At 50.0% G+C, this 17,117-nt stretch overlaps 1 protein-coding gene across 6 annotated transcripts in view; it reads right to left on the reverse strand.

The window, feature by feature from the left end:
* The window catches only part of FGD2 (FYVE, RhoGEF and PH domain containing 2), a 43,223-nt gene extending 26,165 nt beyond the window's left edge, over positions 1-17,058 (reverse strand). For 3 of the 6 annotated variants that reach the window (XM_061195106.1, XM_061195105.1, XM_061195110.1), the window contains exons 1-2: positions 17,026-17,058; positions 12,978-13,222 (exon numbers count right to left, since the gene is read on the reverse strand). In XM_061195106.1, coding sequence (XP_061051089.1) covers positions 12,978-13,102 — 125 coding nt within the window. In that variant the 5' untranslated portion in view covers positions 13,103-13,222; positions 17,026-17,058. Of the gene's footprint in view, positions 1-12,652; positions 12,767-12,977; positions 13,223-17,025 lie in introns of those variants that run through there. The other 3 variants (XM_061195109.1, XM_061195108.1, XM_061195107.1) reach the window with 2 other exon arrangements.
* Positions 17,059-17,117: the final 59 nt, after the last annotated feature.

Consider the following 17,117-nt stretch of genomic DNA (forward strand, 5'->3'; position numbering starts at 1 on the left):
TGAAGCCCACAGGAGGCTTTGCCTGCTCTGAGTACACTTAGCAGAGCGTTAAGGCCTCTCCCAGGATATCTACTGTCCATGACCCGGCATCATGGTCATTCCATGAGCTTAGCACCAAAGACAGAAGTCCTCCGGGCAGGGATCATTCTTTAGGCTCCTGCATCCGATACAGTTCCTGTGCGATGCTGTGCTGTGCCACCCACACCCCCTCAGCATTGAGGCACTCTTCCCCTAGCTGCTGGTGGTATGGTGGCTGACAGGTTATTGACTGAGTCCTTCCCTGGGAATTGCCCTCTCTGGAAGAGAGCTACCTCATCTAAGGTCAAGTCCACATCCAATGACTAGTCCATGTGGGGGTACAAAGACCTAGCCCTTTGCCTCATCTGGAACAGCCTGAGAGGCCTCCAGCTCCAGAGCTCTCTGGGACAGGCTGCAGCCTCTGTGGCAAGTGCTCGGCAGTTCAACCTCTCCCTGTGCCCAAAGCTGCCTCCCTCACCCACACAGGTATTGTTCCCAAAAGCCTACCCAGTAAATTTCCTGAAGCAAATCTCTACCGCGGAGTCTATTTCCAGAGAACCCTACCTACAACAGTCACAATCCCTAACACAGTCCTGGGCTTAAGAAATGCCTGCAGAGTGGATTAATGTCACATACAGACACACAATGACCTCCACACATCCGGTCCAGCCTTCTCCCTTCAGATGGAAGCCCCTGCATTGCTCCTTGCCCATGAACTTAAAGCACTTAAAGCCTCCCCACCTCTCCGTGCCTCCCCTTTCTCATCTGTAAGATGGGTATAGAGGTGGAACCTACCCCCAATAGGCTGTTAGATGATTAAATGAAATAAGTAGCAAACGCACTTAGAACAGTGCCCTATAGGTAGGCTGACCACACATCCTGGTTTGCCTGTGACAGTCTCAACCTTTCCTATTGTCCCCTCCCTCCCACCAAAAAAATTTAATGGCATTCACTTTCAGTTTCCATTGTGTCCTGGTCTAAATGATAAATTGTATCATTACAATTTATCCTACTCATAGGGAGTAAGCACTTGATAAGTATTAGCTATTATTTCTGCTGGAGAGTATTAGCTATTATTTCTGCTGGAGTTCTGCAGCCCAAACACGGCATCTGGTCCACCCACACTCACTCATAATTACACACACGTCTGGACTCTCCCCAACACATCAACACACACGCTCTCACCCCTGCCCAGGCCTGGTGCCCCAACAACACTCTCCCATGCTCCAAGGAACCCATGGCCGAGGGACGTGGACACTGCCCAGACAGGAGGAGGTGTGCAGGACAGCGCCCAGAGAGAGAACTGCTCACTGTGAGGGTCCAAGGTGGCCGCAGCCCTGCTCCTTAGCCTAGAGACTGGGAGGCTCTGGGCTGCCCAAGGGCCCAGGGGTGGGCAGAGGAGCTCGAGGGAGACTGCCAGTTGGCCATGGTGACCCTTCCCACCTCCACTACCCCATACCTGCTATTCTCAAACACAGTCACCAGATTGGACACAGATGACAGCTTCTCCTTACTCGCCCCCTCCATCCTGCAGGCCTCCAGGGTGGCCCTCAGCTACCCCTGAAGCAGGGAGAGAGGTCTCCAACCAGCACACTCAGCCACCCCCACCTGGGGTCATAGGTGTGCTAAGGTATCCTGGAGTCCCATTTTTCCTGAGGCCTCAGCAGACCTGCTCCCTGCTTCAGAGTGAGGAAAGAGGAAGTGGTCCCAGAGCCACAGCCTTGAAGGGGGAAGGCCGGTGCTCCCCACAGAGGGAGGAGCCTGCTTGGGCCCCACCCCACCCCCACGGGGCCTGACCTTTCACTCCTGTAGACCCCCTGTTCCAGAAGCCACCCCAAGAGGGCAACGGGGGCCTAGAGGGAGTTTCTGGAACTGGGCTCTTGGCCTGAGACACTCACCACTCTGGCCAACCACACTTTCTCACAAGGTCCAGTGGATTTTATTTAGTCTTTTCTCTACAACTTCTTTTCTGCATCTGACCCTGCTCACCACTGTAAGAAAACAGCTTTTTTAATTAAAAATAAATCACCAACCTATTAGAGGCTGGCAGAGAAGAGTAATATGATGTTCCCACCTCCCCACTGGGGTTCTCTCATTTCAATAACTGATGTCTCCACCTTCTTGCCCCAAGGGAAGGCAACTTCCTCCCTGAAACTCCGATGATAATAATAACTAACACAAACTCTTTTCAGTGGTTTACAAATATTTTCTCATTTAATACCACAGCAACCTTATGGGGTGGGCCCTATTATGATCCCCATTTTACGGAAGAAAAAACTGAGGATCAGAGGGTTTAAGTAACTTGTCCAAAGTCACCCAGTAAGAACACAAAAAGAAGTCAGATTTCTAAAGCGAAGGTCAGTTTCCTACAATTCCAGCAAAGATTTGGTTGGGAGCCTGGATGATCACATTCTTGCTGCTCCATCCTCAGGCTTCCCTATTCCTAGCACACTGGGTGGTCTCTGCCTGATGCCTCCTTTTACCACTTGGTCTCCCAGCACTTCCAGAACAATGACAACTGCTTCTGTTCCCCTTATTCAAGCTTCACAGGCCCTTCAGGGCTCTCCTACTGGGTTCTGGTCTCGCTTGCCCTGAGCCAGGGCCCTCCATTGAGACTGGTCTTTGTCCTGGAGGGTAGGGACTGAGCCTCAGTCATCTTGGTACCCGAAGCGCCTGGCACAGCTTCACGCTCCAGCGCCTGTGAAACACTGGGGCCTCACACACCCAAAAGCCTCACTCCCTCAGAGCTTTGCCTGAGCAATTTCTTCTAGCAGATGCCTGGCTTCTCCCCCCAACCCTAAATCTCAATAATCCTCCTCACTTTTTGTTTTTACTTTTTGTTATGGAGAATTTAGAACATATGCAAAAGTAGACAGAATAATATGATGCACCCCCATGAACTCATAACCCAGACCCAACAAACAACCATCAACTCATGGTCAGCCTGGCTTCATCTATAGCCACACACATTTTGAAGCAAATCAGATGATTTCACCCACATATATTTTGGTGCATATCTAAAAAATAAGGAGGCTTCCCTCGTGGCACAGTGGTTAAGAATCCGCCTGCCAATGCAGGGGACACAGGTTGGAGCCCTGGTCCAGGAAGATCCCACATGCCACGGAGCAACTAAGTCTGTGCGCCACAACTACTGAGCCTGTGCTCTAGAGCCCACGAGCCACAACTACTGAAGCCCGCATGCCTAGAGCCCGTGCTCTGCAACAAGAGAAGTCACCGCAATGAGAAGCCCGCACACCGCAACGAAGAGTAGCTCCCGCTCACCGCGACTAAAGAAAGCCCACGCGCAGCAACAAAGACCCAACACAGCCAAAAATAAAATTAATTAATTAAAAAAAATTTTTAAATGCACGTGCACTTTGATCCAGCATTCTCATTTCTTCCTGTTGCCTATACAAATATATTTATTCCTGTGTGCAGAAATGTTAGGTCTACAAAGTATTCAGTGTAGCCTTGGTTATGATAGCACATAAATTGGCAGCAACTTAAATGTTACATGAATTTACGGTACGTTTATACAGTAGAGCCATTACACAGTATGAAATTTTATGTACTAATCTGGCATGATTTTAAAGATAAAGTAGAAAAAAGAGAAACAAGATGCAGAACAACATTATACGCTACCATTTATATATTTTTTTTAGCAAATTGATTTTATTATTTATTTATTTATTTATTTTTGGCTGTGTTGGGTCTTCGTTTCTGTGCGAGGGCTTTCTCCAGTTGCGGCAAGTGGGGGCCACTCTTCATCGCGGTGCGCAGGCCTCTCACTGTCGCGGCCTCTCTTGTTGCGGAGCACAAGCTCCAGACGCGCAGGCTCAGTAGCTGTGGCTCACGGGCCCAGTTGCTCCGTGGCATGTGGGGTCCTCCCAGACCAGGACTCGAACCCGTGTCCCCCGCATTAGCAGGCAGACTCCCAACCACTGCGCCACCAGGGAAGCCCCTACCATTTATATTTTACAGAAAAAAAAAGAAAGGTAGTTTTGCACGTACCTTTGTGTGTCGTGTGTAGAATATCTCCAAAAGGATATGATAGGAGCTAGGAAAAAGGATTGCCCTCTTGAGTGTAAACTGGAGGCTGGGATGGAAAGGAGACCCAATGCAGCCAAAAATAAATAAATAAATAAATAAATAAATAAATAAATAAAAAATAAGGAAATATATATATTCCTGTGTGCAAAAATGTACACATAATGTATGTATAATGTACTGTGTACATATCACAGTACATATGCCAATATTACTCTATACATGCATACATATATATATTTTATACATGTTATATACATGTATGTGTATATATATGAAACACTGTTACCATTATCATACCCCAAGAGACATTTAGCAGTAATTCCTCAATATAATCAAATACCCAGTCAGCAAAGTGCCAATGCTTCATAAATGTCATCTGCTATGAACTGAATTGTGTCCCCCCAAATTCACATATTGAAGCCCTAATCTCCATTGTGGTTGAATTTGGAAAGAGGGCCTTTAGGAGGTAATTAAGGCTAAATGTGGTCATAAGAGTGAGGCCCTAATCTGATAGGGTTGGTGGCCTTATAAGACGGGGAAGAGATCTCTCTCTCCGCACCACCCCCCCCCCCACACCTTTGCACACTCCGAGGAAAGGCCACCTGAGACTAAGTGGCCGTCTACAAGCTAGGAAGAGAGTCGTCACCAGAAACAGAACCCTGCCAGACCTTGATCAGGGACTTCAAGCCTCCAGAACTGTGAGAAATAAATTTCTGTTGTTTTTAAGCTTCCCAGTCTACGGTATTTTGTTATGGCAGCCTGAGCAGACTAACCGATCACCATTTTTTAAAAAAATCAGGATCCAAATAAGGTCCACATGTTACAATGGGCTGTTCTATTAACTCTCTTTTCATCCACAGGTTCATCTTGTTCTTTCTGTTTTCCCACACAATATGGCTATGAGGACATTGGGTTCCTGGCCCTACAGGTCCCACAGTCTGCTGACTGCAGAACTGGTCCCTGGATTTCCTGTCGATGTGATTAGACTAGGGGCTTGATCAGATTCGTCTTTAAATGCCACTTCTTCCTGGATTCCTCCCAAGTCTGGGGAGGCCTCCCTCCTTCGTGCTCCTCTCTCCTCCACTGCAGGGCCCACTTTCCTCCTCTGCCTCCCACCAGACTGTACGCTAGCTCCCTGCTTGCAGGGCCCAGATGCCCATGCTTCCTGGCTGGTCCCCAGCCAAGCCCAGTATCCTGCACACAGTGGGACCTCAGAAGGCATGCAGGATGGACAAACATCACACCCTGAGCCCAGAGGCTTATCTCACCCCTCAGCTGCCAGCGCCTTGGGCTTCCAGAGCAGCATCTGGACCTGCCCCTCACAGAGGTGGGGGAGAGTAGGTAGGGGCACCAGCAGGAGGCCACACTAAATGCCCAACTCCAAACATGGCACAGGCACCATCAGAGCTGCATCTGCCCAAGAAGGAGGGCCAAGACGCCTACACCCAAAAAAAGTCTTCCAGGGCTCTGCTTCCCTGGTCCTCCCACCTCCCTGACCTCGGCCCTCACAGTTCTGCCAGCCTTTCTGCCTGACTTGCTTCTCGCCTGTAGGCACCACCCAAGGCTCAGCTTCTGGTTCCCTCATTTACACACAGCCTCTTCCACCCAATTCAGAATCTATCCTAGGGTTCCACAGGCATCTCTTCCTGTCTCCCACCCCAACCTGAATATGCCCAACACCTTCAGGACATCACCAGGGGCACGTCCCACCTTCGCTTCCAACTCAACACACAGTCTTGAAAATCAGCACTGTTATCCCACAGAAGGAATCCCAAATTCCTTGGAGTGCTGCCAAGACCCCCTGGTTTGGTTCCGATCAACTTCCCAGCCATTTCTTCCTTATACACATTCAGGTCTGGGTTGGGACCTTGAGTGGTAGCTCTGGGCTGTGTCAGCTGAGCTAAGCTGAACCACAGTTCCAGAATTCCCTTTCCTGCAAGCTGACCATGGTGGCAGGAGGGGACACAGCAGCTGTGCTTGCTCCTGTGGTTGGTGCAGGGGTCCTGCGGTGCTGCAGTTCACGCGTGTTGATGCAGATCTGTGGGTTCTCTACCGACCTCCTTCAGCTTGTCTAGTCCTAGGCCGGGTGTGTGTTTAGCTCCAGGACAAAGCGTGCCAACTTCTTCTGCAGGTCACCTGTGTCACCGAAGTTGTCTCGGCGTGGCTGCCTGTTCATCCTCCAGAGTCCCAGCCCTTCCTCACTGGTTCAGTTCCTTCTTGTTCTCCCCAATTTCACATCCATCTTCCCTTCCTCACTGCCTGCCATGAGGATTTTAGACTCAGAAGCATCAATTCTTTAAGTAGCTGCCCCATTGTATAAGGTCAAATCCCATACTCTGTACCACTTCTGGTTGTTCTGCTTCTCTCATCAAATCTGACCTAAACTCCTTGGGCCAGTAACAGAACTTCACTTTCTTCATCAGTGAAATGGGGATAATTACAGTGCCAATCTCCTATGGTTGTTCTGAAGATTAAATAATACCATGTGTAAGGGTTTAGAGTAAGGCCTGGTACAGAGAAGGTGCTCAGTGAATGTTATTCCTGACAGAAGACCTTTTCTATGGCTCCCCTGCACCCCCCACCCACTACCAATCAGTTCCTTTTGCCTGGAATGTCTCCACCCTGTCAACAGCTTATTTACTTCCTCCAGGAAGCCTTCCTTGATATCTACTGCTGGCATTCCTTTCCCTCCTCAGAGACCTGGTATTCTTCTCTGTTTACTTGGATCTCTTCTGCCCCATTCATTAAGTCATGCATTCAGTTGGCAAGTATTTCTTGAGCATCTACTATGTGTCAGCCCTATGGTAGAGGTTATGGATTAAACACTGTTCCCTGCCCCTTAGCTCATAGTCTAAGGAGGAAGATGGGCCTGTTAACCACTGAAATACAATGTGGGAAATGCTTTGAACAGGGAAGCTGTGAACACCCAAAGAAGGGGCACTGAAGTCTGCAGAGAGCAGAGGGTGCTATCAAGGAAGGCTTCCTAGCAGAGGCAGCCTGAGGATGAAGGATGAGTAAACTCTCCAGGTTGAGAAGGCAGGAAAAGGCATTCAAAGCAGAAGGAAGTGGTGTGGGCTTGAGAGACCAGGGAGAGACTAGGAATAAGGGCAGGGAGTCCAGCACATTGGAGTGTCTAGGGACTGGGGAATGGCAGGACATGGGCTGAGGAGGCCCCAGGAGCCTGGCCCTGGCAGGCTTTGTCTGCTGAGCTGAGGTGCTTTCACATGAACTGAATTTTATTTACGTAGAGTAGGCCCTGATTCAATGGTCGTGAACACATCTCTCTCTGAGTGGGGGCGTCCATTTCAGGGCTCTTGGGGTTCTTGGCATAGATAAGCCTCATGCTCTCTCTTCTCTTAGTTCTGCTCTCAAGCCTTAAGGAGGATGGAAGAGCTCAGTTTCTGCAGCCCAGACAGAGGGAAAGAGGGAGGGATGTCCAAGCAGGAACTGTAGGGCTGGGCAGTCACACGGCAGACAAGCTGGCTGGCTGGCAAGAAAGCTCTGCCCTGGGATGCAAATGGGGCTTTGTGTGCAGACTAGGGGCACCCAAAGGGCCTCTCACTGGCAGCGCTGGGGCAGCAGAGGGCATTTGGGGGCTGCCAGGGAGGAAATGTCAACATTTGGGACCTGGATGTTGTGTGTGTATGTGTGATAGAGAGAGAGAGAGAGAGGGAGAGAGAGAGAGAGAGAGAGAGACACACATGTGTGATCTCCAGGGGTTTGTGAGGGTGTGGCTTTTTCAGGGGAGAGTGAGGACTCCCCAGAGGAGCACGTATCCCCAGTGAGCCAAGGCCCAGAGAGGACAGGCTGGCATGTTCCCTGGGACCCCCTTGCCCCCAACCTGGCCTGCAGCCTCAGCCAAACAGCACCTGCCAAGAACTTAATGGCCTGTGACAGACAGGCCTGTGAGTGAGGGATGACGCGGATCCAGGGGAGATGCTGGCAGCTGGCTGAAACCTGCGCCAGTGTCTGGTGCAGCCCTTGCCGCTCCTCCCCTCGCAGCCTCCCCCTCCCCCTCAGTCTTCTAGCCCCTACGAGGCTCCGGGAGGCCCTGACGGGGTTGGGGGTGTGGGCTGTCTGGGTAGTCATGTGATGAGCAGAGGCCACACCACCAGTGCCAGTGGAGGGGTGGGCTTTCCTCAGCAGTCCCTGGCTTGGAGGAGGAGGGATGAAAAAAGCTCGCCTCCCTCATAGACCAGTCTCCTCTGTCCCCTCCTCCAAACAGTCAGAATTTTCCCGTTCAGTCCCTCCGGCATTTATCTTCCTATCTTCTGAGAGAGCTTGGTGCTGCCGGCTGCCCATCAGCAGGCCTGGGTGCCAGGCTCAGGCAGCCCTGCTTCCTGCTGTTCACCTTCCCAGGAAGCTTCCCATAGTTCCCCTTCTGTGTGCCCCCTGCCCCTTTGTGCTCTGGGTGTTCCTAATTTGTACTGTCAGTCCGGGGGGTGTGATTATTCAGAGCCCATTAGCACCTTGAGGAACACAGGGCGGCAAAATCAACCTCCCTCCACGTGAGCCAGGGGAGGGTCCGTTCTAGGGGTGCAGAGGCCTGAAAGACAAGACAGCAAATGTGTCAGTCCTGACGTGAGTGGCCGGGAGGATGTCAGTGAAGAACATAAACGCTCTTTCTTCTTCTTCTTTGGCGTGTGAATGATCTAGTTTCAGACTTGGTACTCTCAGGGATTGGGTCAGCCTTGTGCCAGGCCCCGGCCCCGCCCTGCTATTCAAGAAGGCCTCAAGGTCACCAGAGGCTGGCCTCAGGTGGGACCTAGGGTGGTGTCCTGGGAAAGCCAGAATGAGGAGGCAGGGCCAGCCGGGTGGGTGAAGCAGCAGCAGGGCTGGCCTAACAGGGAACATGCAGGAGGCCGAGCTACGCCCACACCCCCGGAATGGGGTGCGGGCAGGGAGGCGCCAGATGGGAGCCAGCAAGGCAAGGCCCAAGCCCAGGAATGGTGCTAGGCAGCGGCTTCTCAGGCGCCCAGAGGGCGAGCGCACGGCCAGCAGGTGGGGCCTCACACCCTAGATCAGGCTCTTTTTATCTTCAAACAGCTGTGGGCCTTTCTTGAGGCCTGCTGGAGAAACATGAGCAGCTTGGAGAGAATCGACAGGTTTCGAGTGGAGAAAGAACAGATTGTTTCCGAGCAGCCAGCTGCCCTGCCCACCGGTGACCTTCTTCCCCACCTGAGCTACTGCTGCCCATCTCCCCACACGCCAGCAGGAGTTATTCTCCACCCGCCCGAGATCCACCATCAGCGCATCTTCTCTGTCACAAAGCTCCTCTTTTGCATACTTCTGGGAGAACTGTTACATAACGAACCACTAAAATCCATTTCTCCCATCAAAGAGCTGCATGATTCCTTCTTTCTTCCCACCAGGATTCTCTTTTCCTTCTTTCCTTTCGGCAAATAGCCCCAGTGCTAGGAATGTGAGGAAATGTGACAAATGACACTCTTAAAATCTTGCCGGAGGCTGTAGTCTTTACAAGACCCTGAGGGGACAAGACCTTGGCTTATGTGTCTCTGTGTCCCCAGAAGTTAGCACAGTGTCTGCCACATAGCAGGCCCTCCACAAATCTTTCCTGAATAGGGAGTAGGACACTCTGAGCATGTAGGAAGGGGTCATGGAAGAGTGTAGGGTTCTCTTTCCTCCATCGTCTGCCCTCCACCTTGACCAAGTTCCAACAAGCCCCAGCCCTGTCCCGCCTCCTCCCCCAGGCCCCGGCCCCTCAGGGTGACACATACATACACCCTGCAGTTTTCCACCCATCTCAGGGTTCAGTGACCCCCCCATCACAGTCCCAGGCCCCTATAGGGCAAATCAGAAAGAAAGCTGACTGAATGTCCGTGACTCTAGCCTCAGTTTCCCCACACTTTTCAAGGGCCACCTTTGCCTGGTCTACATTAGGGATCGCTCCAATTTATGTGTCATTGGGTGTCATAGCCAAGTCCACCGACAATGGCCTACAAGGCCGAACTCCCTGACCTCATTTCTACCACTATCCCCCCCTCACTCTGCTCTAGGGACTTGACCTCCTCTCTGCCCTCCAACCTGCCAGACAAACTCCCACCTCAGGGTCTTTGCATGTTCCATTCCTTCGATCTAGAACTCTCTTCTGCCATATACTCGCCTGGCTCACCCTCTCGCCTCCTTTAAATGTTTGCTTAAGTGTTACCTTCTCACCAAGGGCTTTCCTCACCCCCACATACTCCCCAAATTGTTATACCACTACATATTCCCAGTCCCCCTCCTCTGCTTTATTTTTCTCACTTATCTCTTTCTGATATACTGATTTCTTTATTATGTTTATTGTCTCCCCCATTAGAATGCCAGCTCCATGAAGCAGGCATTTTTGTCTATTTTGCTTACTGCTATATCCCCAGTAACTGCAACAGTGCTTGGCACATAGTAGGTGCTCAATAAATATTGGTTGAAGGACTCAAGGGGCATTTTTACTTTCTGTCCCTTCTGAACTCTCACAGGGCACCCAGCTTCACTGCGAGCCAAAGTTCATTCTGCCTCTAGTGCCTGCTGGAACCCCGGCCCTAGTCTTCTGAACGAGATGCAACTTCTACCTGGTCCCCAGCAGCGGTGGAGGGGAGCAAGCCACACCTCTCTCACTGTCCTGCCCCCTTTCTTAGAGGAAGGACTGGGAACTACAACCTGAGGAGGAAAGAGAACTTAAGCTGGATGCTACATGTGACTCTTCCTTTGGTCCAAGGAGAAAGCACCTTTAACTGGTGCCTTCATTAAAAAAAAACAAACAAAAACAAAAAAACCCAAAAAAACATATTGGGATCATCTGTAGAGCTTCCCTAAAACATTTTAATTTCCAGACTCTATCCCCAGAGATTCTTAGTCAACTGTTTAGGCTGAGGCCTGAGGTTTTGTTTTTTTTTTTTAAACTCCTTTAGTGATTCTAATGTTCAGCGAGAAGTGGGAATCAGGGGTCCAGGCAATGCCCTGGCCAGGTTCTGTTGTCCGTTGGTGTCTCAAGGGCACCCAGAGTGAATGTGAGTACCCTAAGATGCCAAGTCTGGTTCCTCCAACTGGGAGGATTGTAGCTGTGCATGGATATTCTTCAGCTCACCCAGCAGGTAACAGTCTATACACACACACACACACACACACACACACACACACCGTTCTACCAGAAACCAAACTAATTCTTAGAGACTGCACAATCTAAACCAGGATTAGAAACTCAGATTCCAACTAGAGCCATGTAGGCAAACCCCGGGTTGCAGCAGGTGTGTTGTTGAGATGCAGAGATGGGTGGAGAATCCATGCCCTTCTCACGGGGGCAGCTTTTATCCTGTTATGACCTGTTCTTGTCAGGAGGGAGTGCAGGCCCTCTGGTACTGGATTTTGCTCTTTGTTCTCCCCAAGAGAATTCAGGAATTTTAAGTGAAATAACCCATATTTTCACTTGAAAATCCAAAAGCTGCCAGCAGATTGCTAACCCCAGTTATACAGCTGCCGAACTGCCATATCTTGCAAGGCTGACCCCTCTTACAACGGGGCTGTATTTACACGACCACTTGAGAGCAGTGTCCCTTCCTTCCTGCCATCCTTCACGTTCAAGCTAATAGGAAATGGCTGCTCACCCCAGAGCCTCACACCGCTTAACGGCTGCTCCCTCAGCTCCGCCAAGACTCCCCGGAAGCTTTGCAATAAAGGCTTGCCGCAGGGGTGTGCTGGAGCTGGCTCCTACTGGCTTGCGAAAGTCAACTGTACCCATTTCTTCCCAAGTCTGTGCTCAGTGACATCTCACTAGCAGCATGAAATCAGCCATGGTGAGAATATTTACACTACGTGAATCAGCAAGTGCTACGAATCAGGGCTTTTCTTTTCCTAGAGGGCCAGTTATTAAACACTTACCAGCATACCACTGCACATAAGGATTCAGACTCTGCCACAGGCTGATAGGGAAGCAGTGGAGAAGGGAATAGTTTTGTTTTTCTAGTTATGTAAGAATTCACATGAATGTGTGCAATAGACATTTTGACCCTTTAAAACCCTTAGGTACTCACTAAAAGGAAACAACAAGAATCTTAGTCCTGAAATATTTCTTCCTTAATTAAGGAATAATGGTCTTACAAGAAAATACCCAGATTTTAAGAGTACAGTTTGGTGAGCTTTTACTAGTGTACCTACTCACATAACTACCACCCCAGTCAAGATGAAGAATGCTTTTATTCCCCCCAGAAAGTTCCTCATGCCTCTTTCCAGTCATTCTTCCATAGGTAACCACTGTTCTGATTTTTATCCCCACAGATTAATTTTGCCTGTTTTACAACTTCATATAAATGGAATCATACAACATGTGCTCTTTTGTGTCTGGATTATTTCACTTGGAATAATGTTTTTGAGACTCACCCATGTCATTGCCCGTATCAGTAGTCATGTCTTTTCAGTGCTAAATATTCTTCCACTGAATGAAAAGTCTTGATATCGTCTAAATCCCCAAACTCACCCAGACTCGGGGCAATGGCCCATTAATGTTTGATTTTTACTGCAGGAGAAGAAAACTTCTTCCCACCTCTCAGGATAAACAGACATTGGGCACAAGAGATTTAAATGGACTCACCTGGGCTTCCCTGGTGGCGCAGTGGTTGAGCGTCTGCCTGCCGATGCAGGGGACACGGGTTCGAGCCCTGGTCTGGGAAGATCCCACATGCCGCGGAGCAACTGGGCCCGTGAGCCACAATTACTGAGCCTGCGCGTCTGGAGCCTGTGCTCCACAACAAGAGAGGCCGCGATAGTGAGAGGCCTGCGCACCGCGATGAAGAGTGGCCCCCGCTCGCCGCAACTAGAGAAAGCCCTCGCACAGAAACGAAGAACCAACACAGCCAAAAATAAATAAATAAATAAATAAAGGAGTTCCTTTAAAAAAAAAAAAAAAATGGACTCACCTTTCTCCATCAAGAGGAGGATGATAGAGCAGAATACTAACCAGGCACTTGATCCTTTCTGACCCTGGGCTGAGTACTGTGCTCACCGTGACACACCATGTCTCCCCAGGGTGTAGAGGCCCCATTTCCCCGTCTTCACTCTTGTAGGCTTCATCCCAAGGCCTTGGGACCTATTAGTCCCTTAGTTGTCTTCCATGTTTCTCCCAGAAGGCTTAGTGATCTCGCATGCCAATACATCTGGTGACCTGCATGATATGCCAGAATTCCTGAGATGATGACAATTATAATGTACCTTCTTTTAGCCTAATTAGGACAAGAGGTGATTCCTGAGTTAAGGTGAGTATTGGACCCCAGGAATTCAGTACAGGCGGAAGGCCAGTGCTCCCCACCCCTACCCCAGGCAAGCAGGTGAACAGAGGCAGCAGCCAGAACGTTCTTGCTCAGAACTAGTAAACAGGGAGCCTGCATCCAGCCAAACCCATCTTCTTTACACCAGGATAAATTCTGACACCTGCGCTTCCCCAGGTGCGGCCTGAACTCTCATGCTGGGCTTGGCATCACCTCAAGTTCCTTCCTGACCTGGTTAGTGTGATGTCAACTTAGTTGCAATAATGTGTACTTACTATTTTGTATTCTCTCTTTTCATTGTAACAGTAGTTCCCCACAGGATCCCGGGGACTGGTGATCTATATACCTGGCAATTCTCAACAGTATTCTTTTTTTCTTTTTTTTTTTTTCTTTTTTCCTGGCTGCACCGCGAGGCTTGCAGGATCTTAGTTCCCCGACCAGGGACTGAACCTGGGCCACGACAGTGAAAGGGCCAAGTCCTAACCACTGGACCGCCAGGGAATTCCCAAGAGTAATATTTCTTGTTAATTCTCTGCTGTTTGTTTGATCCTACTTTGGGGCATATGGGTCTTCCTAAAGTTTCCATTTTTTTTTCTTTTTTTCTTTATTTTCTTTATTTTTTTGGCTGTGTTGGGTCTTTGTTGCTGTGCGCAGGGTTTCTCTAGTTGTGGCGAGTGGGGGCTACTCTTCGTTGCGGTGCACGGGCTTCTCATTGTGGTGGCTTCTCTTGTTGCAGAGCACGGGCTCTAGGCGCACAGGCTTCAGTAACTGCAGCACATGGGCTCAGTAGTTGTGGCTCGCGGGCTCTAGAGCAGAGGCTCAGTAGCTGTGGCGCACGGGCTTAGTTGCTCCGCGGCATGTGGGATCTTCCCGGACCAGGGCTCGAACCCATGTCTCCTGCATTGGCAGGCGGATTCTTAACCACTGTGCCAACAGGGAAGCCCCCTAAAGTTTTCATTCTTTTTTTTTTTATTTATTTTTGGCTGCATTGGATCTTCGTTGCTGCGTGCCAGCTTTCTCTAGTTGCGGTGACCAGGGGCTACTCTTCGTTGCGGTGCGCGGTTTTCTCATTGCAGTGGCTTCTCCTGTTGCGGAGCACGGGCTCTAGGTGCGTGGGCTTCAGTAGTTGCAGCAAGTGGGCTCAGTAGTTGTGGTTCGCAGGCTCTAGAGCACAGGCTCAGTAGTTGTGGCGCATGGGCCCAGTTGCTCCGCAGCATGTGGGTTCTTCCCGGACCAGGGATCAAACCCATGTCCCCTGCATTGGCAGGCAGATTCTTAACCACTGCGCCACCAGGGAAGTCCAAGTTTTCATTCTTTAAGTGGTGCTACCATAAATAACTTTGTACAACTGTTAAAAGTATATTTGCTCATTCATTTTCTAGCAAATATTTAGTGGGTTCCTACCACGTGCCAGGCACTGTGCCAACCATGAATAGGATAGTCCCTGGACTCCAAGAACTTACAGTCTAATGAGGAGACTGACAGGAAAGCAGGCAGCCACAGTGTTGCACGGTAAGCCCTGTGAGGAGGCAGTCACAGAGGGTAATGGGAGGCATACACAGGGAGGCGCTAACCAGTCCAGAGCTAACTGCTTCATAGCTCTGAGTACATACTGCCACGTTGCTCAGTAGAGGGAATGCTCAGCAAGATTTTCTTTCACTCAATTATTTAGTGAGTATACTTTTCATTTCTAGATGAGCTATTTGATTCCTTTTCAAATATACCTCTTCTTTTTTCACAATGTCCTTTTCTTTTTTTTTTTTCCAGCACTTTCTATTCTTTATCTTTGCCTTCATTTGAAAACTACTGTTTTCCCCTTAAAGTTTCTTTCAGATTGCTTATTACGTCAAGTTCCCACGAGTATTAATCCTCCTGTTTTGCATATTTACTCTTGTAATGGAATGTGTTTTTGAGTGGTTTGTAATATTTTTATCGTGAGGATTTTTTTTTTCTTCCTCTTTTTGTCCCTATGAGCCCTGAGTTGTGGAAACATAGCTACAGGGCAGTTTTGCATTTGCTTCCACTTCCTCCCCTAGGGATCTAACAGCTTTAACTGACCTATTTTTACTTTAATTTCTTGGGCTAAACTGTTCAATTACTTAAAAACAATTCACTGAACATTTACTCTATGTATATCACCATAGTTGGTGCAAAGATACAAAACAATGCAACACAATGTAGCTGCTTTACAGGGAACCACAGTTTGAAAGGACCAAATACACACAAAAAGTAAGGTGACCACTTAAGGCAGAGTAAAAGGCCTAATGGTGGACACACTATGGGGTTCAGAAGGAAAAACAGAGAGCTGCAGAAACATGGGGAGGAAAAGCCCAGAGGAGGAGAAGGTTTGTGTGAGGAAGTTTCAGAAGGAAGGTAACCCCACTCTTCTGGGTGGAGTTAGTAAGGCGCTGTAACGTTAGATGAGGCTGTGGATGAAGCTGACTTTAGGGTCCCTGTTAAGAAAGCTAAATCAGAATCCAGGCAAAAGGAAGTCAATTAAAGTGCTCCTGGGGGAGGGAGGTAGGTTTGATGAAAGCTGTGTTTGAAGAGGCAAACACTGTAACCTGAAAGGGCTAGGAGGCTTTCCAGTGACTCAGACCAGAACAAACCTGGGTTAGAGAGGCCAGCGTCGGGGAGAGAGCAAGTGAGGGAGGCGGACTGACACGATTTAGATGTGGAAAGTGTACAGAGTATTTGTTGTCAGGAGTAGCCAGCCGGGAGGTGGCTTTTCAGGGGGCGAGGCAGGAAGGGAGGCAGGAAGGGCAGACTTCAAACCCGGACTAAGGGGTCAGAAGGCAGATGTCTATTCTAAAGAACTTTCTCACAATGAACACAGGATAAATACAGACAAAGGGATCAGGTCACCCATTGCTGTGTCCCTGCCGACTCTTGGATACTCGCTTTCTTTCCGTTGAAACAGAAACTTTTATTGAGCACCTCCACAACTAGCAGGCTTTAGGTGTTCTTGCAAGGGATGGGCACGCTGACAAACATGAACAGGGCACGTGCTGGAATAAACACCTTGCTCACAGGGCTGCTGAGAGGATCATACTTGAGTTATCTTGCTGCAAAGCACTTCAAAAGGTGGCACAAATAAGTGCGATTTAAGAGCCAGTTATTACTCATTTTTATTACCTAACGACTATCGGCGCCTAGCAGAACGCTTGCGTGTGCTCACACTGAAGGACTAAATAAAACCTTCAGACCCAGTGAAGTAAATAGGGCAAAACACATTTTCTAACCATGAGCTCTAAGGCAGGTTGGCGAAGGGTCAACTGCAAAGGAGGAAGACCACAACCGCCGAGGTGCAACTGGATTTGGTCTGGTGGGGAGGGCAAAGGGGTGAGACAAGGCTGGCGAGCGCGAAGAGACTCAGCCTGCAGCGGGAGGCCTCGCAGGCAGCGGGGCCCGGGAACAGGGCCGCAAAACGGCGGGCCCAAAACTGCGGAGAAAACTCCCGAAGCCTGGGAGGGGGACTGGAAGCGCCTCAGACCATATTGGGGGCATCTGGCTTCCAGAACCTCCGAGCCCCGCCCCTGCCGCTCTCCGGGGCTCCCGGGGGAGCGCCCGGGCCTGCGGCCGCCTTCACAGTCTCCGAACCCACAGCCCAGCCCGGTCGCCCGCGACCACTGACCCCCGGCTCACAGCCCAGCGCTGAGCCAGGACCCCACCTCGCCCGGGGACCGCATCCGTCGCTTACCGCCCGCCTCGCCTACACTCCTGCACTCCCCCGCGGCCGCGAGTGGTGCGGCCCGGCCCCGCCTCCTGACGCCAGCGAGGGGCAGGGCGCCC

This window comes from Eubalaena glacialis, chromosome 7 (genome assembly GCF_028564815.1).
Source record: "Eubalaena glacialis isolate mEubGla1 chromosome 7, mEubGla1.1.hap2.+ XY, whole genome shotgun sequence".
Classification (NCBI taxonomy): Eukaryota; Metazoa; Chordata; class Mammalia; order Artiodactyla; family Balaenidae; genus Eubalaena; species Eubalaena glacialis.